The sequence below is a fragment of the Leptonychotes weddellii genome, chromosome 6 (genome assembly GCF_054177405.1).
Source record: "Leptonychotes weddellii isolate Sample4059 chromosome 6, ASM5417740v2, whole genome shotgun sequence".
Classification (NCBI taxonomy): Eukaryota; Metazoa; Chordata; class Mammalia; order Carnivora; family Phocidae; genus Leptonychotes; species Leptonychotes weddellii.
Window position 1 is genome coordinate 36,230,308 of NC_138374.1, and position 17,164 is coordinate 36,247,471.

The window sequence follows — 17,164 nt, forward strand, 5'->3', positions numbered from 1 at the left end:
TTTCTCTTAGCATCTTCTGCCAAAGCTTGGAGGATTCAGATTAGATTCAAATCTGTTGTGGGAATTTTGGGAGGGAATAGCATATGGCTTCTCTCTTCCTTCCTCCTGCTTCTGGTGGCTTCTGCCCTGCCCCCTCCCTCCCTGCTTTGCAGAGTGCAGGACAGAGAAAGGTCTTTCCCCAGGCTGGGTGGGCTGGCCTTGTCAGCATGATAACATGCTCTGGGAAGATGGTGTGGTCGGGGGTCCTTTAACTGATGGTCTTAGCTGGGATCTTCTAATTTTAAGTTCTTGAAGCCTCAAGAACATGCCCAAAGGAAGCTGTTGAAACTTTTAGGGATATCTTAGTGGCTGATTTGACTTCCCAAGACACTTCAGAGTCACCCTGTCTCAAAACCTCATAGAGAAATTAATTGAGACATGAAGATGTCAAGCAGTGTCTCCTCTAGGACTTTCTAAAGCTCTTCCATGCTTGATAATATTCAAATCCTATCTACAGAGTTAAACTGGATGTGTGGACACCTTAGGTCGTGATGCTATTTATCTTTTAGAGCCATTTTTTCCCCTGTCATAATATTTATTAGATAGTTTCATTGGATTTAAGGGAAGTGAGAAGAGGATAACCAGCTGAATTTACCCCCCTCATCCTGAAGGAGGGCAACCTTGATTTTCCTTAGGTGACTTAAGAGTTAAACCCCATTTAAACCAGCCTGGACTTCCCATTTGGCAGCCAAACATGGTGAAATACTTCAGAAGACTGGGGTCTGGTGCCGAGTCTTCCCATGGCAATAAACACAGAGTTCAGGGCCACTCACCGCTTTCACTTAATGTAATTTGTCTAATGTCCTCATCATTTCATTGTCACCAAACCAAATAAGAGTTGGTTTCTAATTTGGGTTTTGGACGTTGTTGTGAGCACCAGGCAAGTCTTTGGCCTCCTTTTGTTGGCAGGTGTGAATTTCTCATCAAAGAACATTAGTTAAATGTGAATGCCAACTTATGGGGTACATTGTGGGACATCTGTTCTTGGGCCTCAGGTCCCTGAGACCCCATTTGTGGGGCCGCAGCCTGCCCAGCTGCCCCTCATACAGGGTCAGGGGAGCAAAGTGCCTGCTCTGGTTTGGGAGTGGGTTGACTCATCCACATGGTGTCAACAACTAGGTGGGAAAGGGAGGAAATAAGATCTAAATGGAATAGGTTGCTTTCCTAAAAGATCCTTTTAACTGGCTTCAACTCTTCCATTTAAAGTAAGAATCCCTGGGGTGCCTTGCCTGGCTGGCTCAGTGGGAGGAGTGTGCGACTCTTGATCTTAGGGTTGTGAGTTCAAGCCCCACATTGGGTGTAGAGATTACTTAAATAAATAAAATATTAAAACAGGGCAAAATAAAATAAGAATCCCACTGAATTCAGTGATGTTTACATGTTGCCTACCTTGGACCTCACACTGTGCTAGGCACTGGGGATGCAGTGATGATGTGGACAGACAAGATTCCTCCTTCCAAAATGACCATTGGGTAGGTGAGGGGGACATTTAAGTGGGCAATTACAGCCCGTTCTGTGATGGGAGAAGCCCATGGACCAGCAAGTGGGGAAAGTGAGGTGCATGGTCAAGAGCAAGGGCATTGGGGATGGCCTCCAAGAGGACGTGGTCTAAGCTGGGGAGTGTTAGGTTTCACAAGAGTTAGTCAAGAGGAGGCTAGCAGGGAGAGGGTGAGAGCAGACAGGGAAAGGAGGCTGGTGGAAAGACAGAGTTCCTGTCATCTCTTGCTGTGTCACAAACTACTCTGAAGTTTAGTGGCTGAAAATAACAGCAATCAGTTTATCATCTCTCACGGTTTTGTGGGTCAGGAATCTGGAAACGGCTTGGTAAGCTGCTTCTGGCTCAGGTGGCCTAGACGCAGGAGCTAGAACAAGAGGGCTGGGGTCTCTCCCTTTCTTTTTATCCCCACGTGGTCAGTGTTGGCTTCTTTACAACAGAGTGAGCCAGGGGACATGGACTGCTCCATGGCCACTGGGGGCTTGAGGGATGCATGTTCCAGGGGACTGGGGAATGTGGCATGGCATTTTTTGACTTGGCCTTGGCATTGCACACCAACTCTATCCTGTTGGGCACAGACCAGCAGGCAAGGAGATGCAGACCCAACCTCCTGTGGAGGGGTCAGAGAATGTGGGAGGAAATGGCCCATTTGATCAACTCAAAGAAGCCCAGGATGACTGGAATCCAAGGAGGCAGGTGATGAGGCCACCGAGAACTGAGGTCCCAGTATGTGGCAGCCGTGCATGTCTTCCTCTGGAGCTGACTCTGCTGAGGTGAGCAGGAAGTCCTGGAACATTCTGGATCAGGGTGGGGCATTATTGAGGGCTTTGGAGTCCCTGTGAGGAGAGTGGAAAGGGGTCATATTGGGAGTGGGAGGAGTGGGGGGGCTCTAACAGCAGTCTGAGTGAGGGGTGGTGGTGGGGTGCCGATGAATGGTGCATATTGACAGATGCCTGGAGATAGAATCCACAGGTTTGGGGTCTGATTGAATTGGGGGCAAGAGATTGGGGGCAGTGGGGATGGGGACTGTGGCTTGGGCCACCAGGGAGTGGGCATTGTGGCGCTGAGCTGGGAAGGCCAGAAGGGGAGGACCTGGTTTGAGAGGAGAGCTCTGGAGCTTTTCCTTCTTCCATTTTTCTCTTTGGAGGCAGGTATAGTTGCTCTGCTATCGCCAGAGTGTGGGTCTGAGCGGGCCCCCACACCCTTTCAATTTGGCCCACAGTCCCAAATCCTGCCTTCCTCTGGCCCCTGCACCTTTGATTCCAGGAGGACATGGAGCCCAATCTTTTTAAGACTTAAGAATATTCCATTGGACGGATGGATGCCATTTTGTTTGTCCGTTCATCTGTTGACTGACATTTGGGTTGCTTCCAACTTTTGGCTATTTTGTGAATAATGCTGCTATGAACATGGGTGTGCAGGTATCTGTTTGAGTTTCTGCTTTCATTTCTTTTGTGTATCTGCCTAGGCATGGAATTTCTAGCCCATGTGGTAATTCTATGTTTAGCTTTTTTAAAAAAAATATATTTATTTGACAGAGAGAGAGACAGCGAGAGAGGGAACACAAGCAGGGGGAGTGGGAGAGAGAGAAGCAGGCTTTCCATTGAGCAGGGAGCCCGATGCGGGGCTCGATCCCAGGACCCTGGGATCACATCCTGAGCCGAGGGCAGCCACTTAACGACTGAGCCACCCAGGTGCCCCTCTATGTTTAGCTTTTTGAGTAACTGCCATTATTATTTTTTTACAGCGGCTGCACCATTTTCTATTCCTACAAGCAGTGCACAAGGGTTCCAAGTTCTCCACATCTTCACTAACACTTGGTTTCTTTCTTTTTTTTTTTTTTTAAATCCTAGCCATCCTAATGGCTGTGTGGTGATACCTCTTTGTAGTTTTGATTTGCATTTTCCTAATGAATAGTGATGTTGAACATGGGTCAAAAGGTTTCCATCAGAAGGTATACATCTTCTGGGAAGTCAGCAAACTTGGCAGAAGAGATATGGTAAGTGTGTGGGGAGGCCATTGAAATCACATTGCCCGGTGCAGTGGATCAGCTGGCTGGACAGAGGGCCCTCCCTATACTCCTCACACAGGTACGCAACAGACGACCCATGCAAGGAAGGGCAGAGATGGGGCTCCACTATGGCAGTGTTGGCTGAGTTCTTGACCTGGCTTGCTGGCACTTTCCATCTTGATCAGCACGGAAGAATGGGCTGCTGAAAGCACAGGAATGCCGAGTGAGACTGACCATGTCATCTAAAATTTGTAAATGTGAAAGAAGAGCACACCAGCCTAAAATTTTCCAAATTCAGAGGAAAATATAGGACTGAGCATGGAAGACAGGATGGCAGGCATCCACAATATCACTCAACACATTATGATGAAGGGGGATGAGAGGGCTCTAAAGAGAGCAAGGTGCACTTCTAAGCTTGGGAAGGATGGGAATGGGAGATGGAGGCCAGGGCTGGGACCCAGGAGGAGAACCGATGGCATGGAAGGGCTGGAAAATGGTGTCAGCATGGCAGTGCCCAGAATACGCTGAGTTGGAGAACAGTGCGGGAACAGTGAGGGGACGTAAAAAACGAAACTGCAGTTGGATGAATGATGAGCACAGCCAAGACTGGCTTTGCTTAGGGATGGTGATGCGCGTGGCTCCTCAGTCCCCCATTATCTCCTCGTGTGCTGGGAACACTGGCTCAACCGCCTTGGAAGGGAGCCCTCGTTCCTGTCTTCTGAGATCAGTCCATGGGCTCCTTTCAGAGCTCCAGGGAACGCCTGCGTCTGGCTCTGGCAGGGCTTGTGGCTGCGCTGGACAGTTCCAGGACCTGGCTGTGCCTTTGCCCGTCCACAGCTTTCCACCTGGAGGAGTGCCTGCCCATGGGCAAACCCAGATGGGCCATTCCTCCTCATATGTCTCCACTGAAGTGACCCCACTGGTGGGAACGCTGGGCCCGGGCAGCGCCGGATCATTTGCGTGGGAACTCTGTTTAGGATGGTGTTTATGAGTCTGGGTGTCCCTGAGTCCCCCGGGGAGCTCTTCTATTTACAGCTGTCCTTTTCCCACACTTGGAGAGGTGATGAGGTGAGCAGGAAGTGCAGCCGGGGCTGTCTGGTCATCAAGTGCACAGGTGTTGGGAAAGCCAAGAAAGGCTTGGGCTTCCTGTCTGAGAGCCAGCAGGTGAAGGAGAGAATCCCCAGAATCAGCTGCAGTTCTGCATCTACACGGAGTCCAGCGCAAGGAGGAGCCCTCTGCTCAGATGGCCCTGCTGGGGTAACACTAAGGACACATAAGCAGGTGGTGACAGGCTCTGATGACATGGCCCGGAGCTCTCTCTGCTTACCTTGGACTTTATATCTGAGTGAGATAGAAGGCTTACATAAGACAATCGTGTGTAATATCGCAGTGTTATCTGGGCCAAAATGCTTCCCACCTGCATAGAATTTATGTTTTGCCTAGAGCTCCTCTTTCAATTGCAAATGTTTCATTCATGTATTTCACTCCTGCGGCCATGCCCTGTTTAGACTTTGGACCCATGACATTGTTATACTGGAGCCCCATGTGCAGCCTGGGGTCTCAGAGATGTAGTTAGGACACGTTGGACATTGAACCCATCCCTGTCTTAGGAAAGGGGTCACTAGCTTCTATGGCACGTTTCCGGTGATGGGGAGCTTAGTGCTCCCCAGGCCGCGCTAGCCAGCTGGACACGGTGGTGCAGTTATTAGGCACGCCCTTCCTGTAGTGGGCATGAATCGGCCTCCCTGCCGCTCTCCCACCCCGACATGTAAGGCTCTCTTCCTGGGCCCGCGGCGAAGCTGCAGACATGAAGACCTGTGTGCGTCTCCTGGAATCTTTTCTTTTCTGGGCCAAACAGAGGCTCCCAGCACTTCTCAAAGTTTAATGTGCAAATAAATCCATGGGGGTTCTTGTGAAAATGCGGACTGAGATTCTGGATTTCTAACAAGCTCCCTGGTGATGTTGGAGGCTGCTGATTCATTGACCACACTTAGAGAAGCAGGAGGGGCGTGCTAAGAGGGTCCACCTAGTGAAAGTGACAGTGGCCTGAGTTCCTGGCGTGGCCCCCTCACTCAGTGACTGTGTGATGGTGGGAAGTTACTCAAAATCTCAGTGCCTTTGCGAACGAGGCTACCTCTCGTTGTGAGGATGGAGGCCGGTCTCAAAGCTCCCGGCTCTGGGGCTGGTTCATAGCATTTGACTGACAATGTGAGCTCTTGGTCACTTTCCACTGGATAGCTCCAGGACCTCTGATTGTTCTTTTGAGGTACATTTATGTACCTCCCCCAGGAAACACTGAGGGGGGGTTATAACTCGTAGGAGGGCCAGTGCACTAAATAAAAAGATGCATGCATGGCTTCAACCCACAATTTCCACAAATAAAATATTTTCACGGTTCTCACCACTGTCCTATTAAACACAATGGTAGAAATAGTGGGGTTTTTTTGGGTAACTCAGGGGAGTCAAATATTAATTCAGAAGCTAAAGGGACATAACAATAAAGGTCTATCTTGTGAGGCTACACTGGTTGATTCTGGTGCTGATTAAAAATGCTAATTAACCATTAGCTAAGCCCTTATACTTTGACCTGGTAAGGCCAATCTATCAGTATTTCACAAATGTCATCTTTGTTTAATAGATAGATTAAAGCTGGGGAAATTCTGGTGTCTTCATAAGCTGATGTACTCCTTGGTGTTTCCTGACTCAGCTTAGGTGCTGTCTCCTGTAGGAAGCCCCTTTTCTTCCCAGGCTGAGGTAGATGCCCCTCCGACCACTCTATTAAATTACTTACCACAGGGGACTATCACTGTCTTTCTTCTCTGTTAGATTTTAATTCTTTGGGTGTGGAGACCAGATCTAATTATCATAGTATATCTTTAGAGCCCAGTGAAGTGCCTGGCACAGGACGGGAACTCTGAAAATGTTTGTAATAGGAGGGAGCAAGGAAAATAGAGAGATAAGGAAAAGGAGAGAAAGGGAGGAAAAGAGGGAAAGAAGGAGGAAGGGAGGAAGGAAAGAGAACATTATTTGCAAATGAGTTGGTCTTCATTGATTTTATCCCCCGGAAGCATTACCTGCTTCCTAGGAACATAGGAACCTTGCTGTAAGTGATGGAGGCCTTCCTCTGGCTGACCTGCTGGGGAGCCAGGTGTTCCAGGAATCCCTGCTCTCTGAGTGGATGCTGCATCCTGCCAGACGCCCTGTTCCTCTTGTGCATTCATAAGGAAGTTGACCTTGATCTCCAAATATCTACCTTGATGCTTTTAGCTTGATCAATAGCTCTGCTTATATTGTTTCTAAGACAGAAGATGACTGCTTCCCCATACATAAGCTCCCCTTAAGGAAAGTGTATTATTCCTTGTGGGGACATCGTTACTATTACTATGGTTTTTTTTTTTTTTTTTTTAACCGAAGGTTTCTATTTTTGTTAGGCAGTTCTTTTCCTGGGCCCTGAGAATTTTAAAATGAGCTATCCATTTTCCTATCTGAGTAAGATGAAAGCAGGTGAGAGGATGCTTAGCCACGGTGGCAAGAGTCAAGATCACAGATTGTTCTTCCCACTGGCACCCCAATGCATGACTCGTGGGAACCAGACTTCTCGGACAGCAGCCGGACTGTATTCCTGGCCAGTTGTCTGGTTGTCTCACCAAGGCATCGAGCCAGGGGATTTGTGGAGTATTTTCACAATGAAATTAAGGTGTGGCCGTACTTGTTGGGGAAACAAACAGGTAGAAAATCCTGAATCCAAATCGTGGCCAAGAATAAGAGCTCTTGTATTGGTGTGAGCCTGGGACTTGGTGAGTTCTGTGCCTTCCCATCTTTCCAGCCTGGAAACAGCATCTTTGCCAAAGGAACAAGGATGATGCAGTTTGTGGGGTTCGTGGGGACGTGGACAGCACAGTCCCGACAGCTGCCTCAACAGCTGCCCTTTCTAAACAAGGAGGGAGACGTGTTTGCCCCTGTCTTTCCCATAGCACAAGAATTAAGTTGCTGCAGCGGATGCCCTGGGTGGAAGCCCGTGCAACCAGCCTGCGTTCCTTCCTAGCATGGCTGCCCACAGTGTGCATGTGCTCACAGACGCCTCTGTTCTCAGAGGCCAGAGATGGTTATTGCATTTTGCTGCCTTGACCTGAATCAGATACTTCCCTCCACATCCCCAAAGGCCTGGGAGTTGGGAAAATACAATTTCCTTTTGAGCACAGGGCATAGGTTAACAGTCGTGAAATTGGGACACCTGGGGCCTGACTCAGTTCCCTGGGCCAGCCGTGATGGTGAGCTTGGGTCTCCCTCCTCTTTGTCCCCCTACATGAGTGGACAGCCTGACCCCGCGAATGCAGGGACAGCGCTGAGGGCTCCAGGAGGAGCGCCGGGATGGCAGCAGGTGCCGAGGCTGCTCTGTTCAGAGTGATGCCCCTGCGTGGCCGGCGGTGATGGAAGGTGATGGAAGGCCTGGACAGCACAAGGCACTTTACTGACCAGGGGAGACCTGCCACTGCCCACAGATGGAAGACCAGTCCAGGACAGAACCACATCTGCAAGCTTGTTTCACTTTTTAAAAGGTAGCCTTTTCTTTATCAGAAAATAGCCTTCAGAGGAAAGCTTCCTCAGTAAAGAAAACCCACTCTATCCAAAGAAACATTTCTGCAGGGTTGCCTTGGGGCAGTCCTTAGCCATTTCTGCCTGCAGTGAGCTGCAAATGGTTACTGCATGGGAGCGAGGGTAGAGGTGCTTCTCTGTGCCATGCTGGACCTGGAGGGGCTGGGCCGGGTGGTCTGCTCGCCGGGCAGGGCTGCGCTCAGTGCAGTGCGGCATTTCTGGGGGCTTGGGAGTTGGCTCACTGCATGAGCCGGCCCTTGAGAAGAAGTAGGTGCGGTGCCCGAGCAGAGCGGCCATTAGGAATCAGGCTGGACTCATCCCAGTGGCATGGCCAGAGGAGGACAGGGAGTAAGGGAGGGGAGAAGGAAGGGGTAAAGGGAGCAGATCCAAGATCCGGGAAGGGGCTTGGGAGGGACCCGGTCATGCAAACAGTGCCCTCCCAGGGAGGAGAGCCCCAGGAAGCCCTTCAGGTGGGGTTTTCTCAGAATCCCCACTTCCTTTGAGACTTTAGGGATCCCACATGGCTAAGTATGTGTTGATGTCTGTGTGTGTGTGTGTAAGTGATTGATTGTTTGGTGGAAAGGGGAAGTAAGTTCTTCTCGGTTTATTTGAGGGGGCTTAGTCTGCTGTAATTCTCAAGAAATGCCTTCTGTGGCAAAGTCCTCTAGGTCGTCGGTAGAGATAATGCCCAGGTGCGGAGCATCTCCCCCCTCCTCCGCTGGGCACCGGGGAGGTCCTGGCTGCATGCTCTGGGAACCAGGGCCGGCCGCCTCGGGGGTGTGCGGGCCCTGCCTGAAGAAGGTGGGGGCAGAGAGCTGAGACGAGCAACGCAGTGGCATCAAGGGCAGGGGCCGGAAGTGGGGGTACAGCATGTAGGGAGAATCAGGTGTGTTTGGCGGGGGTGGCTCGGGGGAACCCCCCTCAGAGGATGGGATGGGGACCTTGACATATTTGCCCGTCTCTGGGTCATAGAAGGTCTTGATTTTCACCTGGAGTGGTAGATCGAAGACAAAGTACTCTCCAGATTGGGGGTCTTGAAGGACCTTCTGGGTGGCAGGGTAAGGGGCCAGAGGCATACGGGATTGGGATCCCCCAGGCTGCCTCCTGAGTGGCTCTAAGGCAGACACTGAGTGGCGGTGGCTGGGAGGGGGCAGGGAACGGACCTCGGGGAACCTGGATCGGGGCCTCTCTCCGGGGGATGGTGGCCTACGCTCCCAGTCCTCCAGGAAGGGCTTTTCTTCTCCAGGTTCACCATGCTTTTCTTGCAGTTGGTCGGTCTTTCTCCTCTTGCTTGCCAGCTTTTTGGCCCGCCGCAGGGCCTTCTCTGTTTTGGGTGGGACCGCCGGGGGCTTGCCGGCTGCCCTCTCCTGCCGAGCAGGAGGCTCTGGTTTCTCAGGGAGGCCCGCTGAGCTGGTGGCCATGTCCAGCACTGAACCTCTTGGAGAAAGTGTCCTGAGGTCTTCGGCGGATGGCTCAAGTTGGGGGTCCGAGCCGGCCTCCCATGTGAGGGCGTGTGTCAGGTCCTCCCTACGGGCGACCCTGGCCGAGTAGAGGCTGGCCCAGGGCCTGGGGTGAGGAGGCTCCCCTGGCAGCAGGCCCGGCTCAGTGGGGACCTGGGAGCCATCATCCCAGGTGCTGCTGGTGGCTGGGGAGCATGCGCTGCTCTCATCCAGGGAGCTGGCATTAGGGGAAATTGCCATCTCCCCAGGGACCAGTCTTCTCCCTGGCGGCCCTGCTCTGGGTGTGGACAATAAGTGACTTTTGAAATCTTGTGTGTGCTCTTCCCAACATGTTCCCAGCTGCCGTGGGGGTGGCTGGTCTTCTGGGTCGCCTTGGGGCAAAGCGATGGTGGGGATGCACCTTGGAGCATCCAGCTTCCCCTGGTCCATGGAACTGTTCTTGCTTTCATTTGCCACAATGTGACGTGCAGCCTCTGGGGGTGGCTTCAGCCCTTGGCCCTCTCCCATGAGTGGAGGAGACGGGATGTTTCTTGTTGGGACTGGCTGGGAAGTCTCCCTCCGGGCCATGCCAGGCACCTGCCCGTGGTCCTTCGTGCCCTCCCAGGCTGTGTGCTTCAAGTGTGCATCCTGCATGCTAGCGGGGGTTGGGGTGTTGGCCAATTCCTGGCTCTCGGGGCCACCAAGACCAGCCTCTTCTCCCCAGCTTGGCTTTGGCAAGTCGTCTTCTTTGTGGCTGCCGCCCAGAGGGTCCTCTGATGACATGGTCCTCAGGAGGGGCCGCATGATGGGTTTTATTACGGGGGTGGCCCTGAAGGTGTTATCTTTAATTGCAAACAATATGTGCTTGTTTGAAGTAGAAGATGGTGAGGGGGTGAGGTCTTTGATTGTATCCTTACTTCTCCCCATCCAAGTGCCTCTGAAGTTAGCCTCCTCTCTCGATGCCTTCCTGGGTCTATATCCAGACAAACCTCCCCCTTCTCCTTGCAAGGATTCCCTCTTGCTGCGCTCCTGCACGCACGCGGGCCCATTACTCAGGGCACAGAGCTGTAGCTCCTCTTTCCCCATCGCTTTCTCCTTCTCATCCTTCCGACTGTCTCTTGCACTTCCGTCGTTCCTCCTGTCTTCCTGCTGGCTTTCGGTGAACCACGTTTTCTGCTGATCCTCAAATGAGGCAAAGGACTGGTCTGAAGAGCTGGTGCTGAACTTGGCCTTACTTTTGAAGCCTGGCATGAAATCAGATTGGCTGTCACTGTAAAACACATCTTCTTCCTCGGGAGAGAGGGGCCCTGGGGAGAATTTCTGGTTGAAGTTTGGATTCTGAAGTCCTGCATCTCTCTCTGGTTCTGTCTCTTGAGACACGGATCTCAAGAAGCCCTTCTCGAGGCTGAGGGTCTTTGGTTTCTCTGCAGCCTTCCCTGCCTCAGGCTCTCTGCTGCAAAGCCTCAGGGACAGGTGCTTCCTAGGGCAGGGTTCCCCGGCGTCCGGACACTTGCCCGACCCGGTGGTGCCCATCTCCGGATCTCCATCGTCCTTCTCGTAGCTGTTTCTGTCAGCTCCCTCCCCGTTGATGCAGAAGGGGGTTTGGGTGGTAGCTGGAGGTGAGCTAAGAGTTAGATAGTTATCTGCAGAGGCTGCACTGGAGACAGCCCTAGGGTCCTTCTGCGTACTGATGTGTGACCCAGAAGGGCCGTCAGCTGGTGTCTCCTTAGACAGCTCCTCTGGAGGGCTCTCCTCCAGCCCATTGGGAAGGATGTCACCATTGCTCACGGGTTCTTGCTTGCCTCTGGTTTTCTCCTCAAGGCCTTTCAAGAGAGGTGAGGGGCTGTATGTGCTCTTAACACATTTCCGCACATCCTTAAGGTTGAACAGCAGGCTGGGGGCTTTGGATTTGTAGCTGTCCCGAGACTGACATTCACTGGTCTCCTTCTCTTGGTACCCATTTAGCTGCCCTGGGGGTGATGGGGTTATCTCCCCTGGCTGGCTGTCGGATGGCTCCAGGACATGCTTGGTGGGTATGACGGGGGTCAGAAGCTTACTGATGTTAAAAGGAGGACTATAATGCTCGTTGGGGTCCATGGGCAGGTCAAGAGCCTCGCTTTCTGGAAATTGTCCCTGGAGATTGTGCTTTGTATACAAGGCTGGGCCTCTTCTGGTGACCTGCTTCTTCTCTTCTGAAGCATCTGGTAGACTTTCTTTCCTTCCTTTGCCAGGCTTTGGTTTCCTCCATGGGGGCTGGGTCGGCTTCACCTGAGGGTCAGGCTGTGAGCTAGAAGCTTTTCCCTCCACAGCGAACGCCTGGGCTCCTGGATCCCTAGCTCCCCAGGGTCCAGATTCCGTGAGAGCCCCTGCAGCCAGCCTGTTCACCTCCTGGCTGCAGCTGGCCCGGGAGTGGCAGGGGGAGACTCTGTGCTCAGGGGCCTGGGGCTCTCTTAACAAGGGCGCGTCGTCATAATGCTTGGGAGCTTTGCTCTCTGGGATGGGGTCAGCGGCCTCCTTTCTCTCGGGCAGCCTCGGTTGGTGGGCGTTCCAGGACTCAAAAGCACTGTTTTCGCTATGAAGAAAGGTCCCTTTGCAGGGCCACTCCTTACCTCTTCCAGGCTCACCCTTGGCTGGCTTGTGGGGCGGGGAGGGGAACTTGGACTCAAACGAGTTGGTCACGTTTTCGGGTGTTGGGAGGAAACTGCTGGAGCCGTGACAGGCCATTTCGGGATTCCTGGGGGACTCCTGCTCTCCGTGCTTCCTGCCAGGTTGGTGGCTATTCTGGTGGGCGCCAGAGACTTCAGCAGGCACCCTCCTGACCGTCAGAAAGGCAGAATCGAAGCAGAAGTGGACACCACTTTCTGGAAGAGGAGCAAATTTGGGGGGATTTTTGAGAGCCGGGGGCTTATTGGTAGGAGGCCTGCTGTCACAGCGTTGGTTCTCAGTCCTGTCAAAAGATTTAATTAGTGATGATACTTTTGAAGCAGGCTTGCTGTTGCTCCTCAGGCCGGACACGGGCACCTCCAGTCTCCACTGGGCTGCTGTCAGCGGCGGGCTGCTCTTGGGATACTTTTCCTCCCCTTGAACGTACTTGGGGAGCTGCTGGAATGTGGCCGCCCAGCCCGCGTGCTCCGTGCCTTGCGACGGTAACTGGCTCCAGATGCTGCTTTTCCTGTGGGTGTGGATCACTGTTCCCTGGGGGAAATTCCCAAACACCTGGCGGGTGATATCCGGGGACAGGGCCAGGTCGGAGTCATTGCGGAATGTGTCCTCTGAGATGCACAAGCTCCGGAAGGCCCGGTCTGTGAGGCTGCTCACCTCCCTGTCTGCATCGTCCAGCACACTGCCGATGCTCGAGGAGTCGCTGAACCCGTCCGTGCACTTCTTATTCCCCTGCATCATCCGCCAGCTAGGAAGACTGTCCCGGTCAGCCAGTGGGTGCCTCTGGGGGATGATTTTGGAAGAGCAGCCCTCTTCCCGCAAAACTAGAGCTTCCTGTCGACCAGATGCAATTGCAAAGTGGGATTTCTTTCTTTCTTTCTTTTTTTTTCTCTGTAAAAGAAAGACGTGCAGGGTATGAACAGGATATCCAACTTAGTGGCTCCATGTGAGAACTACACACTGGTCCAGATGGGTGATTGTGCCCGTGATGGTTAATTTTATGTGTCAACCTGACAGGGCCCTAGTGGCCAGTTTTTGGTCAAACATATGTAGATGTGGCTATGAAAGTATTTTTTAGATGTAATTAACGTTTAAATCAATGGATTTTGAGTAAAGCAGATTACCCACCCTCCGCAACGTGGACTGAGCTCCCCAGAGGAAGGGACAATTCTGCCCCAGGTCTCCCTGGACTGGAGCTGCAACATCAACTCCCCCTGGGTGTCCAGTCTGCTTTGCAGATGTCAGACCCGCCAGCCCCCATAACTGCACGAGCCAGTTCCTTAAGATAAATCTCTTTATATTTATACATCCTGTTGGTTCTGCTCCTCTGGAGAACCCTGCCTGATACAGTGCCTAAGGTCCAGATGTGCCATTTTTGCAGAGAGGTCTTCCCTGACATTTCAGGGGCTGTCCCCTCCCCACTTTCTCTCACAGTGCCTGGTTTGTTTTCTTTCTGGTACTGAGCATATTCTAAAATTAAGTTGACTTCTTTGTTGCCTATCCCATCAGGAGACTGTAAGAGCCAGGAGCTCAGGAGCCACTAGGCTATCTGTCGGCTGCTTGAACTTGTCCCAGAGCCACCCCAAGAGAGCACAGTCTCCAAGAGTCTGCAGCACCTGGGCTCCTTAACTCTCTGACTTGCCCTTGGGTGTGACCAGTGGGAGATGCTGGGTGGAGCCTGGAGGGAGCCAGAATCCCTGGCATTTCTCCCCCACGCCTGCTCCTGGCTGTGGTGTGGGGTCTGGGCAATGCTGCAGTCCTCTCTAACTACAGCCCCTCCCCTGGGCTCGGACTCTAACTGCTCCCCTTGCCCCCTGGGGCTGTGGGAAGGATGGCTCCTACTCTTCCTGAGTGGCTCCACTTGCTGGGGTCTCCCTAATGCTTATACCTCTCTTATGGTCCCTTCATTTGATTTTCTTCTTTTAAAAAAAAAAAACTGTCATGAAATTGACATGAAATAAAATTTACCAACTTAACCATGTAAGCATACAGTTCAGGAGTGTGAAGTACATTCATATTGGTGCAACCATCCCCACCATCCGTCTCCAGAACTCTTACAGCGTCCCAAACTGAAACTCCGTACCCATTAGATATCAACTCCACTCACCCACCACCCTGCCGACCCCAGCCCCTGGCAGCCACTGTCTGCTTCCTGTCTCTATGAACTGGATTATTCTAGGAACCTCATATGAGTGGAATCACACAGTATTTGTCTTTTGGTGACTGGCTGGTTCACTTTGCATGATGTCCTCAAGGATCATCCACTTGCATCCAATTTCCTTCCTTTTTAAGGCTGATTAATATTCCATTGTACGTTTATTCTACATTTTGTTTATCCATTCGTCTGTCAATGAACATTTAGGTCTCCTCCACTATTGGCTACTGTGAATAATGCTGCTATGAACATGGGTATACAAATATGTGTTCAAGATTCTGCTGTGCCCAATTCTTTTGGGCATATACCTAGAGGGGGAATTGGGGGATCCTATGATAATTCCATTTTAAATTTTTTGAGGAAACTCCATACTGTTTTTCACAGTGGTTGTATCATTTTACGTTCCCACCAGCAGTGCATGGGGTTCGTCTCTCCACATCTTTGCCAGCACTTGTTATTTTATGTTTTTTTTTTTTTTTTAATAGTAGCCATCCTAATGGGTGTGAGGTGGTACATTGCATTTCCTTCTGGGTCCTGTCTGAGGATGCTGCTTCCGCCGGGACCCTGACCACTACTGCTGGGGTACATACTTCCACTGCTTGGAACAGGCCTCGCCCAGACAGAGGATAGGTCAATGAGTACATGAAAAGTTAGATAAAATAGCAAGTATAGAACCTAGAGTGGGCCTGAGTGGTGGGCACTTGGGACAGTGAACATCTGGCAGTGTGCTCTGGGTCCTCAGCTGACAGATGACATTGTCACCCAGTGGCCCCGTTCACAGCAGCTGCAGAAGCCGACAAGGCTGCAATCTTCCCTCCTTGCCTGGCTCCAGAGCGATAACATGGCCATGGCTTTAGGGGATGGAAGATGAAGATGCTCCCACAGGGAGGCAGAGCCTGCACATCAGGTGTCCCATGTCCTATCCCGGGCCCCGCATGGGGGATGGTACAGGAGGTGTCCCGCCCAGGTCTGCCGCTGTTGGGCTAGCGGCATCCTGTTTGGGTCCTGGAGGCTGGCCTTCTTTGGGGTTGCTTGTTTCCTGTGTCTTGACCACAGCCCAACCGGTGAGTTTCCAGTGCTGACTCGTTGGCAGGCTGACCTGGTTTAATGATGGGAGAACTGAGCTGGCTGTGCTGGAGAAAGGAGAGACCCCGAGTTCTAGGAACTGGATGAGCCCACTCTGCAAAAGCCTCTACTTACATGCTCCTCAGCCTTGCCTTGCAAATGAGGGCATCTCCCCAGAGAGCAGAGTGCAGGATTTTTAGAAGGCCGCGGGCATCTGCCTCAGCTCTCAGACCCTGCTGGCGGGCCAGCTGCGCTCCTTTCCCCACCGGCCTCTCCTTCTGTGTGGCCCAGCTCTGGTCACAGGGATGGAAGCATTCAGATGTCGGGGAAAATTCTGGCCTTTCTGATCAAGGGAACAATCCCTGTTGTCTCCACTCTGTTGGTGCTGTTTCTTCCTGCTTCAAATGTAGACACAAAGCCTGAGACGGAGTGTGTATGTTTGCTAGGGCTAACGAAGTACAACAGAGTGCTGGCTTACACAACAGAAATTTAGTATCTCACAGTTTGGGAGGCTGGAAGTCCCAAATCGGGTGTCAGTGGGGTTAGTTCCTTTTCTAGGCTGTGAGGGAAAGGTCTGTTCCAGGTCATTCTCCTTGGCTGGTAGATGACCACCTTCTCCTGCATCTTCATATTGTCTCTCCTTCGTCTGTGCCTCTGGGTCCAAGTTTCCCCTTTTTATAAAAGCACCAGTCCTATTGGATTAGAGCCCACCCTAATGATCTCCTCTCAACTGATTATATCGGCAACGACCCTATTTCAAATAAAATCACATTCTGAGGCCCGGGGGGTTAGAACTTCAACATATGAAAATTTGGGGGATGCAACTCAACTCATAACAGTAAGGCATTCACTTTGCAAACTTGAGGAACAAGCAATGACAATTAGAACCCTGTTTGCTGAGGGTGGCCTGGTGGGCAGGATGGCCCTGGGTCTTTGATGGCATTGTTGAGCTCTGAGCCTGTGCCTGAACTCCCGGTCCTGGAATTTGTGTTGTTGGGCTGGGGTGGGAGACCTTAGTGGTTTCGATCAATGTGAATCAAGTTTTCTGGATCTTGAGGTCCTATGGATAAGTCAGGGAGGCTTCTGGTGTCCTGAATGCTGGGGTCTTGATCTTGGCAATTGCTGTACTTGGTAATGGTAATACTGGGGTTTCTATACTTTCACATTTAGAAGAAAATAGGATAGTTGGAGATTTAAATTTAGAATCTTAGAGTTAAGCAAATGACCTCCAGCCAATTAAATCCCTCCCACTTTTGGCAGATACTTGTTATCTTTTGGAACATCCAGCTTTGAACATTTGATAATGTTGGGGTTATTTCTTCTCCCTTTTGTGTTTTGTCTTGGTGGGGCTGAAAACCAAGGTGCCTGACAAGACCTCCCTGGGCCAAGTGCAGATGTGAGACCCAGGCCAGGCCCTCTGTACTGTTTCTTCTGGAATGACGCAAAGATGGAAATGTGCTTGGATGGGGCAGGGCTGTCTGCTCAGCCTTTACCAGCCTGGAACTTCAGTCTTCACCTTGAGTCTGCAAGGGCTCCAATTTCCTTTTAATACTTACCTATTTCAGTTGAATTTGTCCAGTTTCTGTTTCTTCTGTGCATGGCCAAAGAACCTTAACTGATCTGGAGTTTGTGTCGTAATTCCCATCAGTAATACAAGATGTTCACCATATTGGAGTATTCGGAAAATACGGTAATCCCCCCTT

The 17,164-nt window shown here is 51.6% G+C and overlaps 1 protein-coding gene across 5 annotated transcripts in view; it reads right to left on the reverse strand.

Moving 5' to 3' along the window:
* Positions 1 to 8,730: 8,730 nt before the first annotated feature.
* Positions 8,731 to 17,164, reverse strand: part of C6H10orf71 (chromosome 6 C10orf71 homolog) — a 28,593-nt gene continuing 20,159 nt past the window's right edge. For 4 of the 5 annotated variants that reach the window (XM_081823927.1, XM_081823928.1, XM_081823929.1 and 1 more), the window contains one exon: positions 8,731 to 13,132. In XM_081823927.1, coding sequence (XP_081680053.1) covers positions 8,777 to 12,982 — 4,206 coding nt within the window. In that variant the 5' untranslated portion in view covers positions 12,983 to 13,132 and the 3' untranslated portion in view covers positions 8,731 to 8,776. The remainder of the gene's footprint in view (positions 13,133 to 17,164) is intronic. The other variant, XM_081823926.1, reaches the window with a different exon arrangement.